This window comes from Nyctibius grandis, chromosome 10, assembly GCF_013368605.1.
Source record: "Nyctibius grandis isolate bNycGra1 chromosome 10, bNycGra1.pri, whole genome shotgun sequence".
NCBI classification, from domain to species: Eukaryota; Metazoa; Chordata; class Aves; order Nyctibiiformes; family Nyctibiidae; genus Nyctibius; species Nyctibius grandis.
The window spans coordinates 19,135,107-19,149,364 of NC_090667.1; the positions used below are offsets into that span (position 1 = coordinate 19,135,107).

The 14,258-nt window shown below is 47.2% G+C and overlaps 1 protein-coding gene across 1 annotated transcript in view; it reads left to right on the forward strand.

The window, feature by feature from the left end:
- The window catches only part of DNAH1 (dynein axonemal heavy chain 1), a 74,284-nt gene that overhangs the window by 40,386 nt on the left and 19,640 nt on the right, over positions 1 to 14,258 (forward strand). The window contains exons 36-50 of the mRNA XM_068408332.1: positions 700 to 877; positions 1,164 to 1,358; positions 2,043 to 2,162; positions 2,784 to 2,942; positions 3,236 to 3,340; positions 4,576 to 4,716; positions 5,239 to 5,399; positions 6,101 to 6,258; positions 6,395 to 6,568; positions 6,939 to 6,977; positions 8,075 to 8,253; positions 9,061 to 9,291; positions 10,680 to 10,876; positions 11,733 to 11,868; positions 13,343 to 13,551. Coding sequence (XP_068264433.1) covers positions 700 to 877; positions 1,164 to 1,358; positions 2,043 to 2,162; positions 2,784 to 2,942; positions 3,236 to 3,340; positions 4,576 to 4,716; positions 5,239 to 5,399; positions 6,101 to 6,258; positions 6,395 to 6,568; positions 6,939 to 6,977; positions 8,075 to 8,253; positions 9,061 to 9,291; positions 10,680 to 10,876; positions 11,733 to 11,868; positions 13,343 to 13,551 — 2,382 coding nt within the window. The remainder of the gene's footprint in view (positions 1 to 699; positions 878 to 1,163; positions 1,359 to 2,042; positions 2,163 to 2,783; positions 2,943 to 3,235; positions 3,341 to 4,575; positions 4,717 to 5,238; positions 5,400 to 6,100; positions 6,259 to 6,394; positions 6,569 to 6,938; positions 6,978 to 8,074; positions 8,254 to 9,060; positions 9,292 to 10,679; positions 10,877 to 11,732; positions 11,869 to 13,342; positions 13,552 to 14,258) is intronic.

A 14,258-nucleotide genomic window follows, 5' to 3' on the forward strand; every position in this document is an offset into this window, starting at 1 on the left:
TCACTAGCACTATAAAAATAACAAATAATTATTTAATAATGGGAGTAGAGTCCAGGGCCTGAACGGAAATTGCACTCCAGGTTTCCATGTACAGATTAAGTTCTTGCTGCCAACAGCCAGCATTCCTTGTGTGTCTGCTCTCTTGTTCACCAGCTCCAGCACCACCTGGGTTCACAGGCAGCTGAGGGTGGGGAACTTCAGTTATTAAAGAGGGTAAGAGTCATGGTCTTTAGCCTGGATTCATCCTCGTAACCTACAGTCACCCAACTGAAGCGTCTGAATTAGCAGAGTAGCTGTCCTGAGTCTCCCTTTACACTTGGCGGAGGAAAAAAGGCACCTCCAGAGGGCAGATAAACCTGCTTATGACCCGAACTGGATGCTAGCAAGGTCTCTTTGCTTTTCACTGAGGACAGAGATGTTAAAGGGAAGCTTGGCATTTTATAGTTAGATGACATGAAGTCCAGATCCTAATGCCCAAAGAAATTGTTTCATGGGGCCACTCGGGCTGAGATGTATGTTTCAGTAAAAGAAAGAATGAGATGGGCCTTTATGCAGCTCATCAGCAAGTGAGAGACAGTTTTCCTAGGGCACGTGAACAAGGGTAAGATTGTGGCTCTGTTGCCTTATATGGTGGAAGCTTTGCCATTGATTTCAGCAAAACCAGAATGGGCCAAGCCCTGCCTTCCTCCTACCTTTCAGGACAGATGGGATCCTTTCCTCGCTCATCCGTCAGGGAGCTGCGGCCACTGACACCAGCAAGAAGTGGTACATGTTTGATGGGCCAGTTGATGCTTTGTGGATTGAGAACATGAACACGGTGCTAGATGACAATAAGAAGCTGTGTCTCAGCTCAGGGGAAATCATCAAGCTGACAGAGGTAACTCATCCCTCACGCTTTTGCTGCATGTTATCTGTTTTCCTTCCTCCCTCTTGGAACAGACTTGCCCTTTACTTTCCACTTGGTGTCTGTGATGGACTTGTATGGAAATTGGTGTCTCAGTAGCAGCTCTGTGTTGGCCAGACCTCTGCTGTGCTGCACAAACACAACAAAAAGAGGGCTCCTGCAATAAAGGGAAAGATTTCAGCTTCACCAAATTATCCTGAAAGATGTATCAGAAGTTATCAAGTCCTTATTCTCATTTCTTTCCTTTTGTAATTTCCAGAGCATGACCATGATGTTTGAAGTCCAGGACCTGGCAGTTGCTTCCCCTGCCACAGTCTCCCGCTGTGGCATGGTTTATCTGGAACCCAGCATCTTGGGGCTGGAGCCCTTCATCGAGTGCTGGCTACAAAAAATCCCAGGCATCATGCAGCCCTTCTCGCAGCAGCTAGAGTCTCTCTTCAGGAGATTCCTCAAGGTGAGCTACCATGCTGTTCTGGCCTTTTCATGGCTTGGAGCTTGTCAGCTCAGATATCAACCAGCCCAGACTTGTCAAGGCCTGGATGTAATTGCCATTGTGGGAACACTTCAGACTACCAGTATGCAAACTGCTCTGTGAATTTCCTGGGCTTAATAGAGGTTATTCGCTGCTCCCTATAGATGTGACTTAGTCTTATTGGTCATTATAGTTGGTTTTATTTCATTTTAAAATTATCTTCTGGGCAAAATCATCCCTGGTGTAGCTCCATTGCTTACAGTGGAGTAACTCCAGGGAGAAAGTTGTAAGAACAAATCTTGTTATTTCTCCTCTGCTCCTAAGCTGCTATTTTAATAAATAACCTGGAACTGCAAAGGAAGGCACTGAAGGGAGCAAATAATTTAGCAGTGATGGCACAAGACACACATCACTGTTGCACAGAACCAAAAGGCAGGCACAGAGGTTTCTTGGGGTTAAGACTAAACCCCAAGGGGTTTGACTTGCTTCTCTCCAGTCAAAACGGTGGTACTTGGGATGCAGTGGGAAATGGCAGCATTCTCAGTCATACCCTCCCTGCTAAACATGGCCTGCAGGGAGGCGAGGAGAAACCAGAACCCTAGGAGGTAAAAGCAAAGTCAAATGTGTTGGATGGTGACACTGAGCTGTTCCTGCCTCTCTTTACAGGAGGCCATCGGCTTTGTCCGGAGGTTTGTGAAGGAGATAATTGCCTCAACAGACAGTAACCTCACAAGGAGCCTCCTCATGCTCTTGGAATGTTTATTTCAGCCTTTCATTCCCATTGAGGTAGGATTTTGCTGTCTCTATCACTACCACTTGTGTGTGTGGTAGTGGCACTAAGTCATGCAGGGGGTTAGTCACCAGAGCACAAGGTGTTAAAGCAGAAAGGTCATGCTGTAGCCCATCTACGTGGAAGAAGGTAATACAACATCCTGCAAAGCACAGGTAAACCTGGAAGGATTATGCATTGCCCACTGAAAGAGCAAAAGATAAGCTCTATGCTTACCAGGCTGGAGGGAAGAGGTTCACTTTTATTTATAGCAGAGGGAATTGGAGAATGAGTGGAAAGCAGAGATCAGAGCTAAGCAGCAATGCACTTCAGATTGCAGGTCCTTTGAGAATTAGTATTGAAGAAGGATGGACAACTTTCAAATTAAAAACCAAAGACTAAATTCTTCTTCAAGCTTCTGTTGAGTGACATTAGTTCAGCGAGGGTAGTCTCTCAAGTACACCAATGAAACAAGAAGTTTTAATCCACAGAATACATTAACAAGACCTGTGAAACACTCGCTAGAAAAAGCTATGTAGAAGCTGAATAGAATTACAAGCACATTAAGAAGAGTCTGGTTTTTTTGTGTACCTTAACCATGCCTGAGAATTTTACTTCTGCTCTTCTCTGGTTCTCAGGGAATTAGGATGATTCCCCCAAAGAAGGCAGCTCGTATCAGAGAGCTGATTGAACCATGGTTTATATTTGCCTTGATCTGGAGTGTGGGCGCTACTGGAGATTCCCAGGGTCGCAGGGCCTTCAGCTTGTGGCTGAGGGAGAAAATGGCAAAGGAAAAGGTGAGTAAAGGAAAAGCAGATCCTCTCTCATTATAGAGAAATTGGTAATGAGGAATGGGGGTCAGAGCTTCTTGAATGCCTGGAGGCTTTGGGTGGGCTTCCTCTTGGGATCTGGTATACCACATCTGCCTCAAACTTCAAGGGATCCCTGGAACTGGAAGATCTGGGGGAGAGACCTGACCCGCCCTGGCCTGGGCAGCATCCCATTAGTAAAGTCTTCCTTGCAGTAGTGCAGATGCTTCTGTGAATTCAGCTGAGTGGCAGCCAGGTTCACCCCATCTTTATTCCCACAGATCCAGTTACTTTTCCCAGAAGAAGGCCTGGTTTATGACTATAAACTGTATGATGCTGGGCTTAGCAGTGCTGAAGATGATCTGGATGAGGAGGACATTAGGGAGGTAAAATATTTCACTTTCAACTCCAAGCTAGGAACTTTGAGGGGAGGGACCAGGAAGCAACACAGTCCTGCCGGATTCGGTAGGGTTTTCTCATCAAGGGCAAATAAGAAAGGCTGTAGGAACCAAGTGAGAATGTTTAAAATGAAATGAAGCTTTTCATTAAAGGAAGAAGGCAGTTCTTCAAGCCCTCAGGGTTGTGAAGCAGATCTTTCTAATCTGAGCCAAAGGCTGGTCAATTCAGACCTGAGTGCCTCTACCAGTGCTCAGGAAAGTAAGAGGGCTCTACAAGTGTGGCTGCTGAAGGAGGACAGGGAGAAGCTCAGAGGGAAAGGTCGGTCTGTGTTAGAAAGCAGTGCACAACAGCAGGCGAGCTGTGTGCAGCAGAGTCTGGAGGAGGAGCAAGGCAGACAAACATGCCATCCTTTTCACAGGAGACAGCAGAGCAGTAGGGCATGCAAGGCCCATCTGACTGACAGTCACCAGCCCCTAGGCTGAAAAAAAAAAAAAAAAAGGTAAAATGCTTTCCCTTCCTGCAATCAGAGCAAAGTAAAGAGCCCTATATGAGCATCAGATGCTTAGCAGAAGCTGCCAGCATCCTCTCTGTGAGAAGGCCACATGGGGTGGTCAAAAATGCACATTTTTTCAGTGTTCTGCAGCACATCCTTGATAAAACCTCTGTCTTGCTTGTATAGTGGCCTCTGGGAGGTTAGTCTGTGACTTGGTTATAGCACAAGTCTTCCATGTCTTGTACAAGTACAAAACCTCCATGTGCCTCTCAGAGCAACACAGGCAATGGCACCAAACATGAAGATAGGATCCCAGCTAAGCCCTCTTTGGTCCTCTGCCTTGGGGTGCTTACAGGGCAGGTCAGCTTAGGACAGAATTCCCGTTCTTGCAAATATCACAAGTGCTCCATCACCTGTGGATGGAGCTGAAAACTTGGATAGGATCTGAAAACTTGATCCTAGTTTTCAGAACGGAGGGCAAGTATGTTGCTGCTGGGGCAATGATCTCTAACTCTTGGGCTACCTCCCTCCCAAAGGAAATGAGTCAGGCACTCACAGCATTGCCATACAGAAAGATGTAGGTGGCAAGACTAGACAGAGGGTCTGGAAACCAGAATTCCTCATCAGAATCTGAGCTACTACACAAGGGAAAACACAGCAGAAATAGTTTTCCTGTTCCTGTAGGGGATAGATGCAACTACCCCCTCTGAACACACCCATACCTTTCAGGTGTGCTGGGAGAAGTGGCTGGACTCTACAGCAAAGTTCACCATGGTTCCCGATACCAACTTCTGTGACATTATTGTGCCCACGATGAACACTGTCCGAATGGCCCATCTGCTGGAGCTCTTGCTCACCAACCATAAGCCGGTATGTGCCCAGCCTTGTCTTTGTTTTTTTTTTTTTTTTTTTTTTTTGATTCAACCTTGTTCTCATCAACAGGGGCACCTTTTCCTCTGCCAGTACAGTCAGAACCTAACAACTACCTGATACTTTGAGATTATTTCCCACTCTCATAGATTTGTATTTCTCTGCTCAAAAGCTGGGCCTAAGCAACAAGAGTTCTCCATTCAGTCCCCAGGCACAATGCCAGTACCCCAAAGGAATATCAACACTCAGTTGTTTAATCAAAATACAGCAATTGCTAGATGGCCCATCACCATCCCTCTTTACCTGTTTCCTACAGTTCCATTTCATACTTTTCTGGTTGGACTCCTTCCACACTAAGATCTTTTGAACGGGTGTCCTTACTGAAGAAGCGAGCCTTCTGTCCTGTCCCAGCCTTTGAATGCCTAAGTGAGCAGTAGCCTGCGTTTCCTCCAGCAAATGTCAGAGAGCTGGGAAACAGACTGTGTGCCTGTGGTTATGCTGCGTTGCTGATTGTGCTTCTAGGTTCTCTGCATTGGTCCCACTGGCACAGGGAAGACTCTCACAATTACGGACAAGCTTTTGAGGAACTTACCTCTCAGATACATCACCCACTTCCTGATGTTTTCGGCACGCACCTCTGCTAACCAAACCCAGGATCTCATTGACAGCAAACTGGAAAAGAGGCAAGTTTCCTTTCTGTGTTTGCAAAGGCAGTATCCCTGAGCGCAGTGTTTCTGTCAGCTTGGCCATTTAGTTTCATCCCAAGACCTGAAAGGGACCCCAAGCACGTACAGCTGTGGATAACAAATAGAACACACAACAAATCTGAGCTGGGATTGTGAGGGCTAGTAATAACTTGATACAATGGCAAGAAAGTGAGAAGGATTAGTGAGGGTCTGTAAAAGTTTCTCTAATTGTAGTTATTCCAGAAATACTACATTTCACAGCACAGGCATTTGCAAACCCTGATGTGGGATCTGTGTAGAAACTGATGAGGGGAGAAAACGTGGCTGCTGACCCCCAATCCCCCTCCCCACGGTTAACAGCTTCCCTTTTGCCTCCCTGTTCAGCCACTGGTTTGAAGTTTCCAACAGATTTATGGGCTCAAGCTTTACTTTTATTTGCACCCATTTATTCATTGACATTGTGCATAAGTAAACAAAATTTTACTCATGTTTGGAAAGAAGCCAGTGCCTCAAACATTGCTCTGGATCTTTTCCATGCAAAGGCCCATATAAAGGGATATATGGAGTGTAAGTGTAAGGACAGCTGAAACTGCTGACCCAGGAAGCCTCGGGAGGAAAAAACTGCTTTTGGATCAAGTTAGAAGTACCTTTTGCAATAGGAGTTGTCCTGTGTCCTTACACGGCTTCTGTCCTCGCAGGCGGAAAGGTGTGTTTGGGCCGCCGGTTGGGCGGTACTTCATCTTTTTTATTGATGACTTGAACATGCCCATGCTGGAAACATATGGTGCTCAGCCACCCATCGAGCTGCTGCGGCAGTGGATGGACCACCGGGGCTGGTACGACAGGAAGCAGATCGGTATGACCCAGATCCTTTGCCCCGTACTCTTGGCAAAAGTTGGCCTGTTGATGGATACGCATACCTGCTGTGGAGCTTTGTGGCGAGGGTTTTTAGCTACAACTTAGCATTCATTCCTGATTTTGCACTCTTCAAGGTACTTTTAAGAAGCTGGTAGATATTAATTTTGTCTGTGCCATGGGACCTCCTGGAGGGGGAAGGAATGCTGTCACTCCACGCCTCACTCGCCATTTCAATTACCTCTCCTTCACTGAGATGGAGGAGAGCAGCAAGAAGACTATCTTCTCCACCATCCTTGGCAGCTGGATGGGTAGGTTCTGCAGACAACTGCCACCTTCTCCTCATGTTGCAAGTCAACCCGATGATAGTGGAGGTTGGAAGGGGAGGAATTAATATTGATCTGATCAAAGTGTTGGAAGCTGGAACTTGCATTAGTTGCTTTAAGATGCTTTTGGGAAAGTGTTGTTTGAATCTTAGCAAGCAGAGAGCTCTTACACTGTTTAGTCTCAGGGCCAAACTTTGCTGGGGCAAATCAGCACACTTCAACTTTGGCTCTCACGGTTTCACAAGGTATTCTATAGCCTAGGCCTTTCAAAGAGGGTTTTGTTTGTGAGGGATGGTGCAGATACCTTTCACCTCGGCAGGTAAAGCAGTAACTCAGGTTTTTTGTCTCTTTCTAGCTGGACTCCTGGGAGAAAGAAGTTACAGAGATCCAGTGCGTAAGTAAGAGCAGAAAGATGAGAGAGAGACTGTGAGCAGAACAAGCTGATGAGCACAGGATGGCATAGCTTACCTGTGCTTTCAGCAGACAGACACTTGCCTAGACAACAGCCTTCTGTGGAAGCAGAGCCTTCTGTTACTCTCCATCTGCTGCAGCCTGTGGACAGCTGAGCAGGGTGGATCTAAGCATGGTGCTACAGCCACCCAGAAAAAAGGGTTCATTTGGAGTGAAATGAGTCCTCTTCTATTTGACAGAGTGGGAATTTAGGATCATCTTTGCAAATGTGCCCTCATCTGCAAATCTGCCTGTAGGAAGGAGTGAGAATAGTGAGCTATGAGAGGAGCAAAGCAGAGCTTTCTGAGCACTTGCAATATTCACAAGCATCAGTACCTGACTATGAGCTCAGGGGCACACTGAAGCATCTAGATGAGATTTTAAAAGAAATTAAAGAATTCTGGAAATGCAAAAAAGTGCAAAATGCTAGGGTGTCACAGGGCTCTGCTTCCCTGGGGGTGTTTGTAATGAACTTAATTGGGAGAAAAAAAAAAAAAAAGGTATTTTATGCTCTAAAACTGGCAGCTGTGTTTAAATCTTGCCAGACTATTGCATAAGAAGTTATTCGTCAGTGGCTTTGCATTTGCTGAGCTCAATGAATTGCAAGGCAGTGTAGCTAAGAGGGCAGTCGCACCTTCTAGCTTAAAAGTAGCTGAGACTCCACTGTGGGAGTACAAGGAGGGAGAAGGAAAGCCTGCCTGGAGTATTTCAGATAGGCACCAATTACCTGCCTGGCAGTGTCTCTTCTCTCCCTGGGGTGCATGAAGTCTTAACACCGCAGAATTGTTGCAGTGCATTTTTCCCTCCCCAAATCTGATTCCCTTTGGTTGGAAAACTCATTGGCAAACTGCCCTCTGCAGTGAGCAGGTGCTTGGTCAGGTCCCCACACAGTCTCTCAATAAGAAAGCAGAAGAAAAGTGTGTTCCTGGCCAAGTCCTAGCAACACCTCTGCCACTCAGTGCCACCTGTCTGCACTGCTAGGGCCTTCTCAACCCAGAGTCACCACCTTGGCATCTTCTCCACTTTCCTCTGTCTCTGCAGCAGGAGCACTTGCAGTCAAAGACTTGAACGAGCCCTTGGTTGATGCCACTATCGGTGTGTATTCGACCATCACATCCCAGCTGCTGCCCACACCAGCAAAGTCACATTACACCTTCAACCTCAGAGACCTCTCCAAGGTGTTCCAGGGCATGCTCATGGCCAAGCCCAGCGAGATCGAGGTGAGTCCTCCCATCAGCACAGCCATGCCACACAGGGGAAGACCAGAAATGTTCCGGTTAAGCCCTCATTGACAGGCCTCAATTCCTTGTTGAAGCTGCATTTTGGTACTGTTCAATGAATGTGGTGACCTTCCCTTTGGCTATCTTGCCTAGTACCAGTAGTAAACAGACCCTTCCTGCCACCCCAGCCCTTCCTTGGCGTGGAGGCAGGTGAGTGGCCACAGGGAGTCAGTACGACACAGCCCAGCCATTCAGGGCTGGATGGATCCATAGGGGACCAGACAGGGGACCACACAGGGGCAGAGATGTTGTCCCATTACCAGCTTGTAGCAATGGAGGCTTCTGCCCCTTCAGCTTTCCTGAAGACCTTGCTCTGGCTCCAGCCTAGCCAGTAGAGATTGACTTATCACAGGGAGTACTTGGGACCCTGGTTCTGGTTCTGTGCTACACCCAAATAAAAGGATCTTTCCAAAAAACACAAGAACTTCTGATAACAGTAAAAATTAAATCAAACTGGGGGAAAGATAAGGACAAACAACATGAAATTTAAATCTCCCAAAGAAAGCCTGACATATGAACAAATAGAGGGGGGATTAGCTGCAGCTGTAATGAGGTCTCTGCAAAGTAGCTGGTTTGACAAGAGTTGATTTTGAGAGGAGAAGGGAATGCAGCTTCCTCCACTCCAGCTGCCTTCTAGCAGGAGTGGAGCTGGCCACGTGCTGGGCAGGAACCAGCTTATCTGACAGTGAAGCTCTTAATACTCCTCTGCTTCTCTCACGGGGGTGTTTTGCTGGGATTTCCTACCAGAACAAGCTGCACCTGCTGAGACTGTGGTACCACGAGAGCTGCCGGGTCTTCTGTGATCGCCTGGTCAACGAGGAGGACCGGACCTGGTTTGACAACCTGATGAAGAGCATGATGGAGGAGTTAGACACCACTTTTGAGGAGGTCGTCCCCTCCCAGCCAGTTCTCTTTGGGGACTTCATGGAGCGAGATGCCAATATCAAACTGTACAAAGCAATCGACAGCCAGGAAAAGGTAAGGACCCTGGGAATCATGATGATGTGAACTATGTTCACATCTTCCAAGTCTTCTGCAAACAAAAGAAAACAGTTAATAGTAACCATGGGGCTGCTTGAATTGAAGGTGTCTGGAATCATAAACCTTCCCAGGGCTCTCCTGTGAAATCCTACCCCAGATAGGGATAGTGGCTGCATTTGGTGTGATGGGAAGTTGAGGTGGAACAAGCTATCTCTGCATTGCCATCCTGGGGGCAGCCTGCTATGCCAGATCTCCCAAATGAGCTGCACTTGGGACTGAAAAGTGAAATTTGCTGGGAAGAAATGGCACATTACCCCCAAACAATACTGCTTTTGCCATTAAAGACTTCACAATTGACCTTTACAAGTAATTAATGTTACTGACAGATTCCCTGTTGGAGAAGATACTGCGAGTACTTTGGTAGCGATAATTAAGCAAAGGCAACAAGCAGTGTGTTTTGCACTCATTATCAGAAACAGATGATTATCCTGTGGTCTCTCCTCTTGTCATAGCTGTGTCACAGGGACTGGTAATTAACTGAGCTTTCCAATCTCTTTTGCAAAGTAGGTAGGCCTGTCCCCCACAGAGGTGAGCACAGCTGAGACAGCCAGACTTACCAAGCTGCTGCACAGTCCACTGATGTGCACAGGACCTTTGGCATCTAGGCAGGGATCTCAGCACTGTATGAATTCCAGCTGATGTTGCTTGTCCAGGTTCACAGTGAAATTGCTGAGGGGGTAGGACCAAATCCCAGATGTCTTCGTGCTTCATTCCCTGCTCTGGCCTGTGGGTGCTGTTGAGATCCCTGTAAAGGGCAGGAGAGACTGCTCCTGCAGCTAGTCTGTGCGATGGCTGGGCCAGGAGAGGAGTGCACTTCTCTACTGGTCTACGGCCAGCAGTGTTTTCTGCCAGCACCTGTGCCTTCCAGCCAGGATCCTAACCATGGGGTGCAGCAGCAGGCAGTGGTCAGCTGTAGAGCGAGGAAGCTCTCCCAGAGGGAGGCTCTGGAACACTATGGGTTAGGCAGCCATAAGCTATTTTATCTTGAACTATGCCTTGCTATTTCTCCAGGCAAACAGCACCACTGGGAACAGCAGACCTTAGTCACTTGCCTGAGTTAGCTTAAAGTCACCGTTCAGCAGCTGCTGCCACCACCACTAGCTAAGCTCAGCCCAGTCTAATGGCAGTTCCTACAGGAGCATAGAGCAAAGAGAGCCATCACCTCCTCACAGGCATCTCCTAGGGAGCAACTGAGCGGGGCAGCTGCTCCCAGAACCCTGCTGAGCACCAGGCTCAGCTGAGGCCTGGCTGTGCTTACAGACCACCACCCGCCCCCTCACTATTGCTTTTAGCTGGTAGCCACAATTGACTGTTTCTGCCCACAGCTGAAGGTTGTGATTGAGGATTACCTGGAGGAGTACAATCAATACAACACCCCGGAGCTGAAGCTTGTGCTTTTCATGGATGCGATACAGCACATCTGCCGAATCAGCCGGATCCTGCGGCAGGCTCCGGGGAATGCTCTTCTCCTGGGTGTTGCGGGAAGTGGGAGACAGTCTCTCACCAGACTGGCATCTCACATGTAAGTAATGCACTCCTATGCACAAAATATGGAGCAGCTCCATTGGGGCTGCCTCCAGACAATCTCTTTTCCTGCCCTTCCTGCTACTGGTTACACATTTTTCTGGTTGCTGACTCTTCAGATTTAACACTCAAGAGCTAGGGCTAAGTTAACATGCACATCTACACTAGAAAAATTGGACTCTCTTGCCTACTAGTAGCTTGGTTACTGCTGCAGGCATGCAGCGAATGAGCAAAGCAGCATGGTCCGTATCAGCTCAGTGGCCTGTGCAGCACTCAGCATGGCAGAGGGAGAGATGGAGGCTTCTTCCTGGGAGCTGGGCAGCAGGAAGACAAAGACAAGAGCTACTAGTGACAAGTGATCAAGTGACACTAGCGGCCTGGCAAATGGGACTGGTGAGTCTTGGAAGCCAAGGGGCTTCAAGGGGAAACTTGAAGAGCCATGAAACTAGGCTGAGGAAGAAAATTCTTCCAGCTTTGAATAGAGGGTGCAATCCTGGAGAAACACAACCACAGTTCCCAGGTGCACCAGCCTCCAAGGGCAGCGTCACAAAAAAATCCACGTTAAGTTTTTTTTTGTTCTGCACTCTGAGGCACTGGGCTCAAGAAGCAGTGTGACTCTGTTAGCTCATGGAGTTGTACTTCTGGTTCCTAGCTAGCTCAGGTATCTCTGCTTTGAGTAAAACATGCTCTTGGGTTGGTGGCTGAATATGCACAAGGACAGGCATGTGCTCAGGACTCATTGTAGGAAAACAACTTGCTTGAGTCCTCTCCCCTGAGTCCACAACACATACTCAGGATTGACAAAAGAGGAGATTTTAATTCAATGTAACTCCACGGGCTTCTCTTTCCTTTAGGACAGGTTATGAGTGTTTCCAGATCGAACTGTCCAAAAATTATGGCATGACTGAATGGCGAGATGACGTGAGGAAGATCATGATGAAGGCAGGCCTTGAAAGTCTACCCAAGACGTTCCTATTCGTAGACACACAGGTACAGAATATTAGCATGGTGGACTCCATCTCAAAAGGAGTCAGAAACACATTTCTAAGCTCAATAAATCCCCCTAAAGAGGATTGAGGAGCTTGATACAAACCAGGCATGTTGGGGTCCGCGCGAGGAAGGAACTACAGCACACCAATATGGTGCTCTAGTAGCTTCTTTATTTTGGTTAACACACACTTTTATAACCTACATACTCTCTTATGTAACGGTCACACACTAAGCTATTGGCTACAAGTATTGTCCATAATCTGGCTGCGTGCCACCTCTACTGTTCTAATTGGATATTTACTATAAACTTAAGCAAGCCACATCCCTATGCTTTCTTGCTATCTCATGCTGTTACATAACAGTGTACTGGTATGTTCTCTCTATAACTTTCCCACGGTCCAGGCCCCTACACAGGCACAACTTGTATTTCTTAAGTAGCCCACCTTCATCTTATAAAAAAGCTCCAGGGTAACTAAAGGTGGTGCATTTGTTGCTAAGGGACTGTAGAGCTGTATGTGAGTGGGTGGATTCTTCTGTTGCTCAAAGAAGCCTCTTTCAGCTCCATCCAAGGGTTTGGTGGGATCAAAGGTTTTAGACCCAGCTGCCTGAAGCTAAGCACTATGCTGACCACTGGTACTAGAAGTCCTAAGTAAACTCATTCTCTTTCTTTTCAAAGATACCAGTAGATTTAGGGCCTTAGGCCTGCTGGTTCTACAGGATAATGTTGGCTTGTTACTGTGAAGTATAACTCGCTAATGACTAGGCCAGCTTCTGGAATTCACGGTTGTGTTCCCCATAGGCTTTTTTACTGCCTTCATTATCACAGGACCCAAGTCCCTTCTGGCAGTGCCCTAAGCAGTGAGATGAGCATCTGTCAAATGCTGCTTGTTCTTGCATCCTTTTCCCTGCAGTGAGAAGCATATGTGGGAGAAGAGGGGCATGGAAGGGTGCATTTAGTGAAGTAGATGGATGCTGTGTATTTCTGTTTTAGCAAAGGTGGGGAGGTGAGCGTAGCTCTGGAGGGAGATCGTCCCACAGACTGTGACACATCCCTACACTTACTCTGTTTCCCACATCAATGAGCTTTATCCTCATAGTGAAGTGTTCTGTGCTGGAGGAGTGAAGACCCAGAGCAACCTGGTATGTGGGGGTCTGGTTGCAAAGTCACTGTGAGGGGGGGAGCAAGGCCCTGAGCTCAATTTGTCCATAAGGAGACAGTGAATGGGCAGAAGGAGGTTTGTTCTCAGCCACACACCCCCACCCCTGAAATGGCTGAACATGGCTCTTCAGTTGGAAATGCTGGACAAGGGTCAGAGTATGCTTTACTGGAGCCAAGGGATCACAGAAAGGATTTCTTATAACAGGCTGAGGGCTATATTTATCCAGAAGTGATCTCCATGGCCTGTGGAGACACGACTGTCTTATGACTTAGCAAAGTGCCTTTTTTTTTGTCTCCCTTCTATCACCTACTTAGATTAAAAATGAATCCTTCCTTGAGGATATCAACAACCTGCTCAACTCAGGTGACATTCCCAACATTTACAACCCTGATGATCAAGAACAGATCATGACTGCTATGAAGCCTGTTGTTCGAGAGCTGGGGCAGCAGCCCACCAAGGCAAATTTGATGGCTGCATACACAGGACGGGTTCACAGCAATATCCACATGGTCCTGTGCATGAGGTACAGTCCAGGGGTAGGACTCCACGCTGTCAGTGTTAATTATTCCCTCCTTGTCTTTTGCCTTGCATCACTTTGTCATGGGACCTTTGTTTCCAAGCCCCTGACTTTGGAGGGAGAGTAAGGTTTGCATGCCCCCTTCCCATAGGACTGGATACTTTTTTTTACACTTTGCTGGCTTCAAGGTGAAGTTTGAAAAGTTCAAGAATATGATTATATGTGATCCAGATTAAATACAAACTTCCTCTTCCTTCATGCACCATTGAGCTGTTTGTTACAAAAATATCTTGCTTGAATTTCGGGCTCAGTTGCACCATGTTTACTCATGAATCTAGTGTGTAGTCCCTGAGTAGCTTGCTTGCTTTCAGGAGGGCTGCCAGAAGGTACAGAGCATTCCCAGTGCAAGTACAAGGGGAAGAATCAAGGCTGTGATTTTGATCTGGTGATGTGATCTCTGCACTCACCTGCTTGAAACAGACTTCAGATCACATTTATTTCTTACCCCTTATGTGTTCTCCCTAGGCAGGGACCCATAAAATATCACCCCACTACCCTCCTAATACTTCCAGAATATACCCAGGACTTCCAAGGAGTGAGCTGTGACATGCACTTTAGGACATGTGGCTCACTGCCTGAACTTTCATTCCCTATTTCCCTTCCTTGGGTATATTACCTTCCTTCTTACTCTGTAAGAGTTCAGGGTGGTTCTA